At 41.7% G+C, this 18,952-nt stretch overlaps 1 protein-coding gene across 1 annotated transcript in view; it reads left to right on the top strand.

Moving 5' to 3' along the window:
* Window positions 1–306: 306 nt before the first annotated feature.
* PDZRN3 (PDZ domain containing ring finger 3) overlaps window positions 307–18,952 on the top strand; it is a 142,847-nt gene continuing 124,201 nt past the window's right edge. Inside the window, exons 1-3 of the mRNA XM_057422868.1 lie at window positions 307–1,073; window positions 6,993–7,079; window positions 8,240–8,347. Of these exons, the coding sequence (XP_057278851.1) occupies window positions 357–1,073; window positions 6,993–7,079; window positions 8,240–8,347 (912 nt within the window). The 5' untranslated portion in view covers window positions 307–356. The remainder of the gene's footprint in view (window positions 1,074–6,992; window positions 7,080–8,239; window positions 8,348–18,952) is intronic.

The following is an 18,952-nucleotide window of genomic DNA, read 5'->3' as shown; positions in this document are numbered from 1 at the left end:
TCCCGGTTACCTGCCACCGCAGGGGTTGACAGGCCGGAGCCCAGCCCGCTCCCCGCCTTCTTCACCCCCTTGTCCCTCACGGGCGACCCCCGGGGTGGGCGGGGCCGGGCTGTGCCGGGGCGGGCGGCGGCGCTGTGCGCAGGGGCGGCGGGGAGAGCAGCCCGCGGCGGCGGCGGGGCCGGGCGGAGAGCCGGGCTCCTTCCCTCGGTACCCCGCGGATATTGTTTATTGCTGTTTTCGCCTTTTCCCGTCCCAGGTCCGCACTTCAGTTACTTTGGTTGGGCTTTTATATATATATATATTTTTTTTTTTTCTTTTTCCTCTTTTCCGCTTGTTTTTGGCGGAGCGGAAGGAGGATGGGGTTCGAGCTGGATCGCTTCAGCGGGGACGTGGATCCCGACTTCAAATGCAACCTGTGCAACAAAGTTCTGGAGGACCCGCTGACCACCCCCTGCGGCCACGTCTTCTGCGCCGGCTGCGTGCTGCCCTGGGTGGTGCAGCAGGGCAGCTGCCCCGTCAACTGCCAGCGCATCTCCACCAAGGAGCTCAACCACGTCCTGCCGCTCAAGAGCCTCATCCTCAAACTGGACATCAAGTGCGACAACCACGCTCGGGGCTGCGAGGCGGTGGTGCCGCTCCAGCACTTGGGCGAGCACGCCGAGACCTGCGACTTCTCCCCGGCCAAATGCCGCAACCGCGGCTGCCGCCAGGTGCTCAATCTCCGCGACGTGGAGGCGCACATGCGGGAGCGCTGCGAGGCGCGACCCGCCGGTCTCTGCGACCAGGGCTGCGGCTTGATGCTTACCCACGGCGAGCGCCGGGCCGGCGGGCACGGCTGCCTGCGCGCCCTGCGAGCCCACGGAGCCGCGCTGCAGGCGCGGGCGGCGGCGCTGGAGAAGGCGCTGAAGAAGGAGGCGCTGCGCGCCGGCAAGCGCGAGCAGTCGCTGCTGTCGCGACTGGCGGCAGCGCAGCTGGAGTTGCAGGTGACGGCGCTGCGATACCAGAAGCGCTTTACGCAGTACAGCGCCCGCCTCGACGCCCTGGCCCGCGCCCGCGCCGCCTCCCCCGGCAAGGTAAGGGGGGTTCCCGGGAGAAGGCTCCCCACTCGCGGGGCGAGCACCTCGGGACGCCTCTCCGTGGTGTCCCTGTGGAGGAGGGACCCCGCGGCGCGCTCGGCCCCGGGAGGGGTGACCGGGACCCGCTGTCGGTACGCGGGAGACGTGCCGAGGAGCCGTCCGGCCCCGCGCCCTTGGAACGTCTGAGCTGTGGGGTGTAGTAGCCGGCATGTGCCGGTTTCCATATGTGTATGTTTGCTAATGTGACCATCATCACTATCTGGACCCCAGATGGCAGCTCACACATCAAAATACCGAGGTCTCGGTATTGTTACTTTTTTTCGCCTTGGTTCTCTCCCCAAAGAAAACTCTGAACAGCAAAAATGGAATTTCCAGGGCTGGAAATGGTATTAAACCACCAGAAATAGACTCCCAAGAGTAACACAAAGCAGAGTGAGTTGGAAAGGCTGTTGTGACCCAATGATTTCCAGACCCGTAGCTCACCTCGCGTCCCACAATACGGCTTGCTACAAAATGCGATGTTTAGGATTAACTATTACACAGCTCGGACACCTTGCCAGCAGCTGTTTCATGATCTGAAGCCATCATCTTTGTAACGTCCAAATACAAGACCTCAGCTGCAGACCTGCATGTTTTTTTTTCCAGAGCAGCACTGGGTCCTTTTAAGAGCTCAGTTTAGGAAGAAAAAATTAACTTGACTTCAGCCCCTCAGAATGAGACCATTTGTGAAATGACCAGAATCAAAAGCCAGAGCTACAACAATCCCTAAGTTTTAATTGGAATGAGGCTCCCCAGCGAGGGAAGCCCTAGAAACCAATTATCTTTTAAATGAAGACATTCAGAGTCCTCCCTGTGACCTGGAATGTGCTACCACAGACACAGCAGTATTAAACTGTTCAAAACTGTCAAACACCTATATTCACACCTTTAGTAACGTTAAGGCTCTAAAAGCTGTGTAAATGAAACAAAACTTTGTGTTAGTCTCTTCTTTTTCCCGTTTTTCTTAAAAAAAAAAAATCAGAGCAAAACAACCTACTATGTTCTGCTAACCCAAAACACAAAGAGTATTTTAATACTGAATGTACTGGTTCCACTTCTGGCAATACTGGACATGGTGGTAGTTAAAATCTTAGTACAGTTATTAAAAGAAATTGGGGGTTCACGTTCATGTCAGTTGTGAACCTTCCTTTTCCTGCAGCCCCTGTACAATGGCATGCTGCAGAGCCTTCTGCTCTCGCAGCTTAGCCCACAGCTGCCTCTGCTCCCTCTCGCATCGCTGCTGATAGGAAACCCGTCCAAACAGTCCTGCCGTCGGAAATCATCTCACTAAACCTCGACCTCCTCGTCTGTGATCTGCTCCTAAACAGCACACATTTATTCTCACACTGCCCCTCCTTCATTTCTTTGTGGCTGGTATTGATAATGCTGTTTCTGCTTTATTTAACTCTCTACAGTGTAGTGAGCTGCTATTAGCGTGAAAGGTACTACTTCACATAGTTGTAAATGTGCACGGTGTGTAGTTTCCAGCGATACTTTTTATCAAATGTATGGATACAGCTGGCTGAGACAACTGTGCTCATTTTCAGACCTATTACAAAAGCCTGTTATGCAGTTTTCTGAAGCGGCGCCGAATCTGAAGAAAGCTGGAAGGTGTCATGTCACCACAGACTTGTGGTCTAGTGGTCAATCAATTACATGTCTTTCACAGCATTTTGGGCAGCTTTCCAATACCAACAGCTCTCCTCTGCCCAGCTCCGAGAGAAGTACAATGTGGAAACATGCATCTTTGTGCACTAGAGAGGTTTTTTTTTAAAAGACCCCTGTGCAGGAGATGCTTTCCCAATTTGGGGTTGTGGCATGCTTCCAAGTTTGTACTCTGGGGTTATTTTCTAGCAGGGACTCTGCACTGTGCAGCACAGACTTGTAACACTCGGCAGGGCATACATACTTGCCCAAGGATTAGGTCCCTGAGCACACGGATTACACATATGGTAATGTGGAATAACTAATGTCAATTTCAATTTCAGAAGCAATTGTATATTCAAAGCAGGCAGCACCTTTGCTATCATTAATTACGATCATTAGTCATATCTCATGAATTTTGTTATAAGATGTGATGGTTCAGGCTATGTGAAAACTCAAGTGCATCTAGCAGTAACAGACTGGGTTCATAGGTTAGATGTGATTGCAAAACTCACCATAGGATGTTCTGGCTCCTCAGCAGATGAAGAAGAAGGATTGTGTGACTTCCCTGCCTGATGACTGCTTGTTGCTACAGATGTAGAACCAATCTAGAATAAAACAGATGACATCCTCTGGTCAAAACAGAAGAAACACGTATAGTTCTGTGTAAATGCTTAGTGAAATGTTGAGTGACATTAGGCGATTCGTGAAAGACCCAGAAATATGTTTTTTGGCTGACACGAACTTCTTCAGCAGCTTTGGAGACCCAGGTCTGGGTTTGCCTTAGTATAGACTTCCCTTGTGATACTTGTTGAACACACAGTTGTCCTGCACTTTGATCCCCATTTCTGAAGTAAGTTTTCTAACACTGCCAGGACTGTATTGAGAGAAGATATACATAAAATACGTATTTTATACAGTCATCTGTAAATACCTCACAGTTTTGTAAGTCCCTTAAAAGATAGATGTGCCGTGACTCCAGTGTTCTCCATATGTCTTGTTTGCTACTGACTTTAATTTCACTGTGTATTTACTAGATGTCTGATCAAAAGCCAAATCTGAAGGTTTATTCAGAGTGCGACTATTCATTCCTCATTGAGAAGAGGTGAGGCTTATTGTGGACAAGCTTGAGGAAGGAGTGGTAGGGAAGGTGGTGTGTCTTACCTGAAATTAGTATTTCTTTTGATCAGACACTGAAAACAGCCCTGAAACATCAAAGTCTAAATAGTCAAGGAAAACCTTATGCTATTCAAACAATGCTTAATCCTTGCTGAAACATACCACTGTTCACACCTATTGATAAGCTGATCTGGTCCTTCCTTTATGTACACAGCCATCAAAGTCCTTTAGGAAGAAAAGAGTAAGGGAGAATTGGAAGCAGTTCTGTGTTGGCTGCAGCCAGCAGTGGAAGCCCTTCTGCTGCCCTGACAACCAAAAGCAGGGCTGAACTTTCAGTAAATGTATCACACATACAGGGACCAGTTTATGATCTGGTATCCAGGACCTCTGGTTTAATACCTCTGTGGAAGTGGTAACAAGTTTTAATTCCATTAAAGCCAGATGAAGTCCTTTACAATAAGATGATACTTTTTTCTCAGGCTGTCCCCAGGCAGGATCCACTGGACTGGCCCTGGCAGCCCTTTTGCTGGTAAATGAGGAGGCGAAGTACCTCCTGTAATGATGACAGACCTTAGCCACAGCACTACCAAAGAAATTAGAGACTTGCAATATCTACAGGGAAAGGCAGTCCATTAGCTCCACATTGCTCAGCTGGGAAGTACAGTAATTTCAAGAATTATGTGTAAGAGTTCTGTTCAGCTGTGGGAATACAACATGCCAGCAACCATCAAGTCTGCTGCTGAACCAGGTGACGGGGCAGGGCTGGATGCTGGCCACTGCATTTCCGCAGTTACCTCGCTGTTTGATGATTGTTTCTCTGGAACGTGGGACACGTTAGAGGGAGAGAAAAAGGCAGAGCCCTGGAAAAAACATTTGCATTGTGGACTCCTTATGAAGCAAAGAAGATTGTTAAAGAAATTGTTAAGACTCAAGATATGAATCTGCAAAAGTAACCAAGTGTTAAAGCAACGCACTGCAGCCTCCCTGGTGCTGGGGCAGTTTAGCACAGGTGGGGGGATTAGTGCTCTGCAGCTGCACGTGTGCTCTATAACATTGCTGCTTCCAAGATGGAGACAGTGTACAAATCCATCTGAACTGGCTAGGCAGCTTCTTTAAAGCCCTCATGGATATTTTTCAGGGACTACCCACTAAAAACTGCATTAGTTTCCACACATACACACAACTTCTGACTCATTCAAACCCACCTGCTTTAGTACTTGTTCAGCTGGGTATAAAAAGCATCATATCATAGTCATGTAAGGTAGCTTTAATGAAAACATTCAACTTTAATTACTGGAAGTGTTTTGAGAGCAATGTCATAACTGTTTCTTCATTGTTCTTTTTGATTTGCCTTCTTAAGGCATAATAGGGGAAGTACACAGTGGCAATAGTATGTCTTTGTCTTTCAAATCCTGAATCATCAGTCCCTGAAAATGGTCTCACAGGACTGGAAATTTGTTCCTTGAAATCCTGTCTGAGGTCTGGGTCCGAAGGCTTGCAGGGAAATAGCCTTTATTTCATTTTTCAGTCCACTTCTGGGTACCTGATTCTTAACTGATGCCAACTACAGGCAAATTCAGATAACATCAGTCAGACTTCATCCAGGTTTCTCTGTATCAGGTCCAAGTCTATTTATTATCAACCGGCAGGAAAGATAGTGGTCACAAACTGACACTAAGATTGTAAACCAGATTTCCAGGTGGAGTATGTTGTGCAGCTCCCCTGTGGTAGAGCTCTGAGCATGCTGTCGGTGGAGCTCTGCCAGTTTACACTGGCAGGGAACTGGGCTTTGTTACCATCCCAAACCTGTAGGAGTAATTCAGTAATCCAGGATTACTTTGACATTTTTTATGAGTTTAATAGACATTAATGTGTGATTGACAACTTCAAATTGACATGTTAGAAGAAAAATGCACAAACTAAAACCATCTGCATCGAATTACAATGTAACTTGTAATTTTTTGTCATTAATTGGTTATGAAAACCAGACTTGTAAGATAACTTCCTCAAACTTTTTTTGTGTTCATAACTTTTTCACCCTTTGGATAAAACAAAAAGATCTTGGCAGGAGGCAAGGTTCGTATATATCTATAGCTGCACAACATACCAACCCTATAGTTGTTATTCAGATGGCTTTTTGTAGTGTTATGCTGTTGTGTCTTTTACAGTTTTGTAATGTTGTGCTGTAAAGAACACCTGCTTGATTGAGATTATAGTTAGTACATTGTGAGGATTTAGTTGTCTTTACAGTACGCACACTTTCTGTCTTAATGAAAGTACAGACTTAAGTAACATCACGGTGTCATAAAGGACATTTTGGTATAGTTTGTAGTTAGGAACAAGCTGAGGTAAGAGGACAAGAAAACACCATGTTTACACAGTCTTCTGGATACTATAGGTCCATCCAATCTATCTTTGTTGTACATTTTTTTTATACAGTCAGAACTGTTCACTGCAGAACTTCGTATTTTAAGAAATTAACGTAAGGATTTTCAATGATAGAAGATTTCTGGTTTGCTAGTATTAAAATTCCAAAGAAAAAACCTCTTTGTGCCAGGCGCTGTGAATAGCAATTGGCACCCTAGGCCTTTTGCAGAAGTCATAGCAGTTTTGTTTAATGCTGTTTTCTAAAACTCACCAGGGAATTTCTGTTGTATAACACTATGTTTGATACTGTTTAAACAATGCCATGCAGTTAGCACTAGAGAGAAGCAACATAAAAATGCAGTCCTAAGATTCAGTCACCCTCCAGCACTGGAAAAGTCAAGAATTTGACTACCGGAAACGTGGGGTATTTTACATAACACATCACATATGACTAGGTCAAGTAGTTGCAGGAATCAGTATTACATGTAAAACTCTTCTGTTGCTGTTAAGTGTCTCACTGTAGATCTCAATAAAAAATGCACATAAATCTTACAGGGTGGGTTTCACAGAGAAGCACTTCTGGAGAACAGTGGGGTGGCTGGGAGCTGCTGACTTTGCTCCTGCAAAGCTGTTCTGAACATTCTTCTCTAAACTACAATCAGCCCGACAAACCTGGATAGGTGTTTTTAGCTGTCGAACCCACCAAAGCACACAAATGTTTTGAATATGTTTATCTGTTCTTTGTAGGGTGAAGAAACTAAAGCACTGACACTCATCCTTCATCGTGACTCTGGCTCTCTTGGATTTAATATTATTGGTGGCCGACCATGCGTGGTATGTTAATTGTTAAAATATGTTTGCCCTTTCCAGTTGGGAAAAGCATGTAGGTCAACACTTAAAGGAAAAATGCTGCTGACAAGCATTTGGGTCTCTTGGGATTCCTTCAGAGCAGATCTTGTATTCAGATTTGTATTGGATGTCTGTTAACTACACTGTCTTTTCTCTCACAGTGTGTGTATTCTTGCACATCATTACAGCAACACTAATACTGGTGCAGCATCACTCCCAGAATGGTGAAAGCATGGTATCTCTTTCTCAGACCATTACTGCTTTGAAGGTGTTGCATGAGTTCAGGGCCCACAGCTTTAGGTCCCTTACAGTTCATTAAGAAAACGTTACTTATTCTCCTTTCCACCAGAGATTAAGCAGCCCTCTGTGCAGGTGAAGGGATGGAACTTAAACAACCTACTTCTGACTTCTGTGATTTCAACAGATGTTTCCTGCACCATACACTCACTAATGTATTTTTTCTGGATGCTTGTTGGCTGGAGCTGCTGCATATGACTTTAATTAGATCAAGGAATGGATTATACCTTGTCCTAGTAATTTAGAAAGCATTCAGAACTACTTCTTGGCCGCTTGGAAATCTGACATTAATCATGATTTATTCCTAGTAAATTCACTTGAAAGTTATTCTTTATTTATAGTTAGAGTTTTTCATTGAAACACCGTCTGCACTGGTAGAAGCTGATGACACAAAATGTTGTATGAAATGGGTACGAAAGTATCTTGTTAGATATTTTCATATATGTTGGTTTTCATGGTTTTATTTTTAAGCCTTCAGAGGAAGAGCTGTGCAACTAAAATGAAAAGTGCACTGTTATCTTATGTTTGCTGTGCAAGCAGGCTGCCATCTCACTGGATTTTATGTTAAGAATAATTTCAATGACAGGTACTACTGAGCTGGCCTAAGTCAGAGGAGAGACATTATCATGCAACTAATGTGCCTAATGGAAGTCCATTCCAGGTTGTTTATGCTTTCAAAATAGGAGTATCAAGTGGTCTCATCAGCACAAAGTAATTCCATATTAAAATATCAATAGTAATATTTATTTCAAATCACATGCACCATTGTGACATGGACAACTTTAAGCTGAGGGCAAATTAGAGTTAGTTCAAGGTACAATAATGTATTTTTCTTTTCATCCTTAAAGGATAATCAAGATGGTTCATCTAGCGAAGGAATTTTTGTATCAAAAATAGTTGACACGGGGCCTGCAGCTAAGGAAGGAGGGCTACAGATTCATGACAGGATTATTGAGGTATGTGAATACACTGTCTTTTAATAGTGCAGATTCCATCTCTGGTCTTCAAGTGGCATGATGTTTAGCGTGGGTTTGGAAGAAATGTACCGTGGTAAACACTGTCTAGAAGACACGTCTGTTAAAATATGCTTGACTTGATTCAGTGCTGACCTTCATGGTTTTAGGTGTAGTTCTTACCTAAATATAGAAACCAGATTATGGATGGCATGTGGATGTCCTGACTTTGAGGAGCTAGCATCTATCTGGTATGCTGTAGATATCTCTTTTTAAAGCTATTGGAAACTTCTAATTTATTTAGTTAAAAGCATATATGAAATATCTGTAGTGTAAACCATGACTTTATTTTTCTTGGTATTTAAGATCAAGTTTTGAACAGCTAGAAAACATGCTGCTCTGCATTTTCTGCATGGTTTATTATAAACCTGTCTAAACTCCCTAGATGTTGTTTGTAAGTTCTTACATTGCTCATATTGCAGTCTGAATTTCTTCTCATTTTGCCAAAGTCTTGACCTCAATAAAAAGTCCTTCCTGTGAAAGAGGTGGTTGCTTGAAATGTTTCTTGCAGTTTGCAGTGAGTAGATTTCTTTTTTGGGGGGAAGAGAGAGACAAAAAGGTTTGTTTTAGTGAAACAAAAGGCAGCTGATCGTGAGTCAGTTTCCATTGTTTAGCATTTTGCAGTTAAGAAAAAGTATTTTTCACTGTCTTATTTTTGTAAGCTGGAGAAACTTTAAGACTCTATTGTTCAAAAAGATAAGTGCGGTGTTTGTTGCCAAGGGTATCATGGAACAGCCAGTTTCTCTAAGTAATTGAATTCCATTGCTCTTATGTTTTGCAAATGAGCAATAAACAGCTGTTAAGGATTTTCTGTTGGCAGGGGACAGTGTGTATTTGCTATTTTCTGTACTGTTACGGTAAATGGTATTCACAATTTAGTAAGGATATAAAATAATAATGAAGTTTCTTCATATGGGAAAGAATGGAACCACAGTAGCAGAACTATAAAAAGATAAGAAGCTGAGCTGTGAAATGATCCAGAGTTGCTTCAACTTTTTATATGATGTAACATAACTGGGAAAAGGTCTGGACAACTTTGTGAGAACGGTGCAGTTTTGTTGGAAGTGAACATTTTCCCATAAGCCTGTATTTCCCCAAAACATATTTGAAAAGCTGACATCCGTTTCTGAAGTAGTGCATAGTCACATAAAGCAAACAACTTCATGAAAACCAAAACTTTGGAAAACCAAATACTCCAAAGTTAGGAAATGTCCTGGTCTCTCTCTGCAAACTCGGTTCAGTCTCCTTGAGTGTAAGCACTGTAACTTGGTCTGTAGTTGCAGTCATACGGCATTTGTCTGTAGAAGTCATAGAAGTCACCCTCACTAGTGGCACAGGGGCAGCTAACTTCCATGGACTCTGCAGCATCAGCTCTCTGTATCCAGCAACCTTCTTCATTACTGCTTTTATTTTTCTCCCCGCTTTTAACTCCCTCCTCACTGCTCCGTTTCTCCACAAGTTTAGCATTTGGCAGTGTTAGCACAGGCCAGGCTAAGCAACTAAATACCATTATACTGGATGCTGCATGTTTGTGCAGAGTCTTCTCCACAGCTCAAATTATGTTTTCACATAAAAGAAAACCCCAGAATAAAGACACTAGAGCAATTAGTTGTACTTATAACACACCAAGGGTAGCAGCAACCCATGTGTTGACAACTCTTACTGGGCTGACCACAAACTCATTTTCATATTCACTCTTTTCACCTCTAAATATATACATAAATACATACAATAGTGATGAAAATTTGGCACATAGTTTGCCAAGAGTTGACTTTGGGTGCCTCCACATCAGCATCTGACTTTCGATTAGGCGTGTCCTTTTGAAGCAAGTCTCTGAATGGTGCCCAGCTAATGCAGTTCAGTTCCCACTGTGGAGCAGTCCCCAAGCGGGCTCACTGGGGTTTTATTTCAGATATTAATGCAATTAATGCAACCCAGCCACTGCAGGCATCCAGTTCACAGAACTAGGCTTGAGTGCTCTAACACAGAGCCCTCAAAGTACGTGTAGTGTGGACATCAGCTCCTGAAAACAACTGTGTGGTTCCATATTCTGTGTGATTTATATTTAGTGTGCTGTATCTAACCCTAGTCTGGGTTAAAGAAGAAAGGGGACACCTCCTGAATTGAGACATCTAAATGAGCTTTATGATACTAATCTCCAGTTATCTTAGATACTTGAAATACCCTGTAGATTATCTAGATGGGAATAAGGTAATATCCAGTAATAGTGGCCTTCTAGAGGCAAATTTTGCTAATAACCTTTACACAACCAAAGTTTTTATTTGGCAGTTTGGCCGAAAACTCATTTACAGACTTAGCAGTAACTGGCAGGACACAGCTGGAGGATTCAGATGGAACTTGGCATAAGGAGTTGAGCATTGTAGCGGGTCACTTTTGCTTTCAGAAGCATGAAAGATGGTAAAGAAAGATGGTCACTTAACTGTCTAGAACTGAATTTTGCTATCTCAAACTTCTTTGACTTGTTCATTCGATACTAAGGTTTTATGTATCACTAGCATGATTGTAAGTACTCTTTCAAAGAATACATTCCAATATAAACTGCTGAGTGTAACATCTTCAAAATTAATCCCAGCATCCATCACAGAGAATTTACAATGAAGTAAAACATGAATTATTTGATTTCCTTTTGGAAAATGTTTCTTTGCTGTGGACCTTCTGATGGATGTGGTTTGGATCACATACAGAAAAGAAGAGCATCATTTCTCATTTTCAGAATTGTCACAACTCTAATTACTGAGCAGGGATTAGACAGACACAGGAATGTTTATAGCTGCTAGCAAATGCATTATTATATTCATATTTACTTGCAAATTCTATCCCCTGACAAATGGATACAGAGATAAACTCTGAGTTATGTCAGAGATAATTTTTAAACATATTTTCCTTATGGGGTTTGGATTTCCTGTTCTGCATTTTTAGAAGGTTATATATAAAGTTAATCAGTCTTTAGAATTATCTTGAAGTTTCTGTAAAAGTGGTTTCTTAGCCCTTTGCATATCACTGACTTAAGTAATGCCATGGTGAAGTACATGTTTCTACTACTAAATGACATACATTAAGATGAATGTTGCATGCTCTGTGCTACTCAGTCTTCAAAGCAGCATGTAGCACTAATACAGAGAAATAGCCTTTTTTCCTTGTACTTTGTTTCACAGAATCTGTTAAATAATAATGATATTCAGTGTTTCTGTAGGACTATGCAGATCATGTTATGGCTGTTAACTGCTTATTAATTCCCCCTCACTGCTCAATAATACTATCCAGACTTTCCAAATGGGTAATCTGAGGTATACAGAGAAATAGCTTCTAGACATTCCCGTCAGTTTAGGGTTGAAGGCTTGGATCTTGGATCTGTTTGTAACTGTTCTATGTAAACCAATGCTTCTTAACCTATACCTGTTCTCAGATCTTTCCCAATTACTTTAGAAGTGAGGAATTAATGGTACAATTAGATTTTCTCTGATTTGACTACGTTTTTCATGCAGCTCTGTACTTACACATTCAAAGCGAGCAGCTGATTTAATGCAACGCTAGTGATTTACTGAATTACTGTTAAGATGCTCTCTAGCAAATTGCCATGTTAAGAACATGCTGAACCTATCGATTTTTATGCAAAGGAATTACTGTTCTCATAGATTTCATTTTTGTCAGGGTAACAAAATGGTCCTAATTTCCTCTCTTAACAGAAGTTGGTTCGACTCCCAGCCATGAAAGCCGCCTCTACGCAGCTGCTTGGCATTTCTTAAGACAAAATTAGATTTTCAGAGCACATCAGCTCTGCAAGATTATAAATTAAATATGGCATTCTCTTCTCACTAACTGGAAAACTTGTTTGTTTAGCTTCAGGAATGCTTAGAAAGAAGGAGACCCTTGAAATGCTGACTGCTTGCCACCGTAAAGTTTAAGAACAATTAGGGTACTGTTGAAGTAGTACAAACTGTTGCAGCTCCACTGAAACCTTGAGGATTTATGCCACCTGGGACTTGCGCAGTGTTTCATGCTGCTCACAGGAAGGATCATTAGTTTAGGAGCTGAGAACATGCCTTAGTGCATTTGATTGATTTTCCCCAAAGCACACTTACATACTACAAATTGTAGGCTGCTTTTCTGTTATGTGGGCTTCTTCACAGGTTGCACATAAGAACAGTGAAACATTTTAGTAAATCTGTGTATGTACAAAATTCACTGTGTGTTCCCTGTTCACTCTGCAGTCAGTGTGCTGCAGCACACATGAGGTGGCTAAGGTAGATTTTAGCAAAATTAATTTGGTAGCTCTGTTAACAACGCAGCCCCTGAAAGTAGAATCGGCACAGAGAAACTATGTAAGCCATGCAGGAAAGGCAAGAAAGGATGCTCTAGCAGGCACTTGGCATACCTTTCCCTGTCAATAATGTACTAAGAAAGATCTGCTGCTGAGGGAAGGATGGCTTTAAAACCGAGTGAATGAATAAATGAAGAAACATTTCATGTGGTCTGCTGGTGCGTGATGGGGTCTAGTTTTTCCACAAGACTGAGTCTCTGGGCTGAAAGGATTCAGTGTATTGCTGCTCTGGCTTTCTTGTCAGCATGCAGTTGTCCCTATCCTGTGTGCCCTGTTCACTCACCAATACTCAGACAGCTCACAGGAAACTCCCACAAATAATCAGTAAATAAAATCATTAACTGAACACAGCCTTCAGTTCCTCATTCACTGGTGAGTGCTTTTTAAGCGTATGCCCACTTCAGCAGGATAAACCTAAGCCAATAGCTACTTGCAGGAAACTTCCTGCAAGCACTTACAGCAGACGCTGAACTCTGACAAGCACATAGGTTAAACAGAATATTTTCATTGTCATGAATGGAAGAGTTCAGCTCTGCAAACAAGATTTACAGTGCAGCTACATACACTTAGGAACTGATTTTCTAGAAGAAAACTGTTTCAGACAGTAACTAAGAATTGGCTGTTTAAGTTCCTGCCAGGACACGCAAGCACATTAGAGTATTTGAGGAGAGCGAGCCCAACGGGGCAGTAAGTACAGCTACAGCAGAGTCAGCTTTTTTTAGTTTATACTCCTAGAAAACTTTCCAAGCCCTTTGTCCGTATCTGTTAATGGTATCTTACAAAGCAGCATCATGCCTGTGCTAAAACACGGATCCCACAGCTTGGTCAAAAGGGAATAATAACAACCTTAAGAGGAAAATGTAAATGAAACCAGGCAGACTCGGTTATCGCTGCATTTTTTCCTCTCATAAATTTATTTGCCTGATTTCATACCAGCACTACAGCTTATGCGGTGGCAGGGAGGAGGGGAAGCAGGGGGATGAGCCAGAAAACAGAGTATTTTTACACTAAATACTGTACTAATGTCCTTCCCGCAAACAAAAAAGGAAAATATGTTGGATGGGATCAAAATGTAAGTGTTGCAAACAAAGAAAGCAGTGTCAGTTTTAGTATTACGGACCTACAGTCTCTGCTTCTTCACTGATAAATAAACTGAAGAGCTCAAGTTATAAGCACATTCCGTGCTGCAACTCTTGAAAAGGTTCTGCATGGGTTCCCCTCACATTTCCACACCGTCTTATTCTTTCTTCTTAACAAAAGTCCACAGCATGTTGACCCTAAATATAATGTGGGTATTTGGAATCTGTGAAAACTTAGAATATTGCTCAAGGGCATGCTGAATGAAAAACAGAGAATTGAATCATCAAAAAAAAAGCTCTCTCAACTCAGGTATAGATCCCATCTGTGTAAGACTGCTGAAATTAATGGAATTAATGTTGTCTCTCCCCTCTCCCCCTGCATATAGCCCTTCATGCTGCACTTCCCTCTTCCCTCTACCTGCTGGCAGTCTCCAGAGCTGCTCAGCTTTCCTGAATATTTAATCTGTGACTTTGCTCTTGTGCTTTGGAATCATACAGTCATAGAGTGATTTAGGGTTGGAAAGGACCTTAAAGCTCCCCGCAGGCAGGGACACCTTCCACTAGACCAGGTTGTTCAGTCACATCCAACCTCTAGCACATCTTCACATCATCGGCATTTTCTCCTGACAGCCCCATTTTCCTTTTTCCTCTGGGAATAATCTACAATCTTGAACACAGGACAAATCCCTCTTCTTCTCATGTGCTACAGACAGCTGTTAGCTATGGGAACCCTTTGACATCCCTGCTATAGGGAAATGGCTACAGAGGGTGTAAGCCCGAGCGGCTCTGCAGCTGAAACGTAGCATCCACTGTGCTTGCAGAGAAGTTAAATAGCATCATTCAAGTTTGTGTGGAATTGCACAGTTAAACAGGAAAGTGCTTGAGAAAAATACATGATTAAGGGGAATATACTTTCGAGGTCAGGTTCTCTTGCATCAAACTTTTCATGACTATGGGCATGAAAAAGCAGAAGAAAAGTTCTGCTGATAGGACAGCATTTTATATTGCTTTAAAACCCAGTGAAAGTCACTGAACATGTAGCATATGTCATGTCCCCAAAAGCTTTTTCTCTTTGGTGTGGTTAGTAACTTGTTTGGTACTACAAGGAACAGGACTTGGAAAGGAAATGCAAACCACTTTGATAATTTCCATGCCTGTCAAATCTCACATTAAGCAAGGGAGTCACTCAGTTGACTCATGTATTACTTGATCACATAGCTCATGAATTCTCATCTGTTCTCCTTCAGCTGTGTTTACTATTTTCTGGTAAACCAATCCATGCTAATTATCTTGATAAAGCAGGCTTTGGTGAGTGCCTAGCCTGCCTTTTGCCAGGCTGTGCAGTGGTGGGGGAATCAGTTTGTTCCCTCCTTTGAACAGCGAGGTGGGGAGGTGGTCCTGTGCTGGAAGACAAGCCTGGTGTGTTGCCTTGTGGGCTCCAGGAGCAGTCACAATGCTGCACATCAGCCCATGGCTGTGACACTCCTGATGAAGAGAAAACACAAACCACCTGAGAAACTCACAGTTTGGTTTTATGAATTATTGCTCTTCAAAGAAGTGAAAAATAGCTGTTCCGTATTCTCTGTACCTAATCAGAGAGAAACGTGCCAGACTAACATACTTCTTTTAAAGAAGATGCATGCAGAGCATATAAGAGAACAATTTAATCTTCTTTTCACATGTGGCACAATTCCTTGCATTTTAAAGTCATCTGTTTGGTTTTCCACATTTGAAAGCCAAACCATTATGATTAACTGTTAGCTTTTATTTTTAGATTTTTGGATGTGCTGAGCCTTTTTAGAGAAAACACACAGAAAGTCCTACCAACTGTTTTCACACATTTTGTTTGTGTCATAATAAGTGGGCAATCAGGCACAATCATCCTCAATTTAGTACATATGCAGTACATTACCATGCCAGTTGTACTAAAAGATATGCATAAAGCAAGTGCAAATTAACTGGCAAAAAGGGAAGCTCAGACCATTGCTATTCAAAATACACTTGAGGAAAATTTGCATAACTTCTCATTTGGAATTAAAAATGTAATTTATTCAACAAATGTGAAGAATACTGATGTGTGGGTGACCACATCTTCCTGGCGATCCCGAATCCTGATCCTGCAGCTCAAACCTGGTTTGTTCTGGTGGTGGGATTTTTCTTCACAACAAGAGCATGCTATGCAGACTTGCTTGGCACAAGCACCTTAGTTCTGCTTTCTTCCCAACACTGTTTTTCCGCACGCAAAATACAGAAGCTGAAATTAAATCCTGGATTCTGTTCCAGTAAGATGGATAATACAAAGTCACTTTTGGTCAGTGGTGTTTGTAGGTCTTAAGGCGGATCAGGTCTTACTGCTTGAGAGTGAACAAAATAATTTCAGTATCAGGCATGGGGTTGTCTGGAGTTTGTTTTGTTTCTAAATTGCCAAGTTTATGATGGGACATGAAACATTACAGGCAGAAAAACATGGAAAGTGAGAGTGCTGAGAAGTTGGTCCAATTTATTACCTCAAATTGTATAGCAATAAAGGCGTTAGAATCATTCTTTCCTCATACATAAGGCTTTTTCCTTTGCCCGATTAAATAATTTTTGACACTATGAAAAACTGGAAGCCATTCACAATTAACTGCAGTTCTGTGCCTTAAACACTAAGAGGTGACAACTTATCAACATTGTGAAATAATTCCAGCATTGTTGACTGCTCCTTTATGCATCATGTTTGGATACATTTTAAACCAGTATAGCTTCACTATTTCATGTTGCACTACGAAGTGCAACTACAGGACTTGTAAAGTTTTTAGATACTTGTAAATACAAATGGTACTGGGCTGCCAGTAATAGTAATGGAGAAGTTTTTGCTTCAGTACTGGGGCTTTTAAATGGGAATAGTATTTTAAGTTGCTTTTAAGACTTCATTATGCATTTTAGTATCCAAAGTAAATTTGTATTACGTTAACTCTTTTATAACAGTGTAAAATTATTAAAGAAGGTTGTGTCTATGAAGTCTTACATCTCTGAAGAGAATCTACTTCTGAAAGTGGAATTTGGGTTTTAAAGACCGGGTGAGGGAATAATACTTCAAAAAAAAGGAAAGTTCAGAAATTGTTGTGAGTGGAAGTAGGAGTGGTACAAATGGGCTGTGTGGGTAGATCAGCAGATGGTAGAGACATACACCCAATCCCTCTGTACATGACAAGAGGCATTCCTTTTGTGAAAGACTAGGTGATGCGGCTGTACTTTGGGCCATTTAATTCCCAGATAGTACAAGCATCTTATCCGTAACTTAAATTACCCTTTAAATGTACCTCATTGTATGAAGCAGGTCAGAATATGGAAACCAGTATCTTTCATTGGTGCAAGCCCCTTTTTAATCATTTACTGAAGCCTGGTGTTAAAATAATCTTCAAATTAAAATTATTAATTTATTGAGGACTTGACCTGTGGATCTCAGGAAGAGTACACCCTACAGCAGGCTCTTTTATACCATTTTACACTGACATAGTTATCTATAGCATCCGTATAGGATCCACAGCCTAATTATATGCTCCATTTCACAGCAGTACAGAATTAATCCTGTTTAATCTGAGATTAGATGATACATGAAGAGTAATGAATGATCTGTAATGTAGGGAATTTTATCTGGAAGTACTTGCCTTCATCTTTTTTTTTACCATTGTCCACATTTGAAGTGCTCAAAGATGTGCAACACTGGAAGCAAGTAATCAAGATCACCAAGCTTTGGTAATCAAGTTTAGAACCCAGTTTAATTTTATTTAGGCACAGATTTTCAAAGACAGGTGCACAGTCCTGTAAAATTCCACAAGGATATCGGCAATTTCAAAATCCCATCTTCAGGTATAACAAATAAAGTTATTAAATGCTTCACAGGATCACCAAATGGCACAGGTTGGAGAGGACCTCTGGAGACCATCCAGTCTATCACCCATCTTCACAGCAAGGTCAACTAAAGCCTGTAGCACATGATCACATTTCTGCCTTGGGTGTACACATACACATTGTGAATGTAAATAGTCCTTTTGGGCCATGGGTTTAGCAGGAATTTGAACTGAAATCTAGTAAATATTATGTATGTTTGATTGGACAAATACAAGAAAGAAGCCAGCAACAGGAAGGGAGAGTGAAAATGTTTCCTGAAGCATTTGGGGGAGACAGGGAAAGGAAAGCAAACTTCAGTGCTATTTTTTCTTCTTTCAGTTCTGCTGGCCTCTGAGCTCAGGAAGATTTAGTTTATTTCTTGAAAGGTCTTGCTTATAAAGCAGACCTTTTTCTGGCTCTGGCCAGCTCTAATAAAAATTAGCAGTAACTTTAGCAGCTGCCATACCACATGACTGCTTGGAATTGCATAACTTCTTTTTCCTCCAAAGGAAACACACAAAAAGTTCATCTGATCTCCACCCTCACAGCATTCTCCAAAGTGTTTTTCTCTAACCTAATTTCAAAATAAAAATAGTTTTCTGCTTTCTTTTAACAATCTTCTCTTTTTAAGACCAAAATCTGCTTATTAATAGCAATAGGCTCTAGGTAGAGCTTTTGTGAGTTAAGTGAAGAGGGTGATTGGTTTTATTTTTTGCTACTTAAAACTTTGTTAGTGTTTATCAGTAAGAAGCCACATCATGGCCAAAAGATAGTTAAGATAACCCAAGAAATCATTTGTTGCTGATTTCTGAGAGTATGCATTTGGATAGAGATAGGTTGTGTTATGATAAAGAGAAGGTCATGGTGAGAAAGGAAGGACCCTTATGGCCATAGTACTTTAAACTGAACAGACTGCTGGCTCAGACCAGGTCCCATTTAATTCACTGGAAATCCCAGAGTATCTAACCTGATCTGCAAACACAGAGCAGATGGAAGTTAAAATTATCCTTCTCATGTGGCGTGTGGAGATGCACCATTGCTTTCTGGCTCATTTTTCTCCCCTAAATGCTGAGTCTGAGCAGCAACACAATGTTGCTGATGCAGAAAAAGTACTACCTACTGTAAAAGACAAAGGTGGGATTGATCTGTAAGCAGATGGCATGTTGTTCTACATGAAGATGCAGTCTAACCTGTTGAATTAAACATGGCTAAGGGCATGGCTTTAAACCAGAGCCACCAGGAATCCTGCAC

Source organism: Pezoporus wallicus, unplaced genomic scaffold (assembly GCF_028554395.1).
Source record: "Pezoporus wallicus isolate ANWC-B61680 ecotype Strahan unplaced genomic scaffold, APGP_CSIRO_Pwel_v1 contig_7073, whole genome shotgun sequence".
NCBI classification, from domain to species: domain Eukaryota; kingdom Metazoa; phylum Chordata; class Aves; order Psittaciformes; family Psittacidae; genus Pezoporus; species Pezoporus wallicus.
The sequence above is the reverse complement of the archived record's forward strand: the minus strand, read 5'-3'. Positions and strand labels throughout refer to the sequence as shown.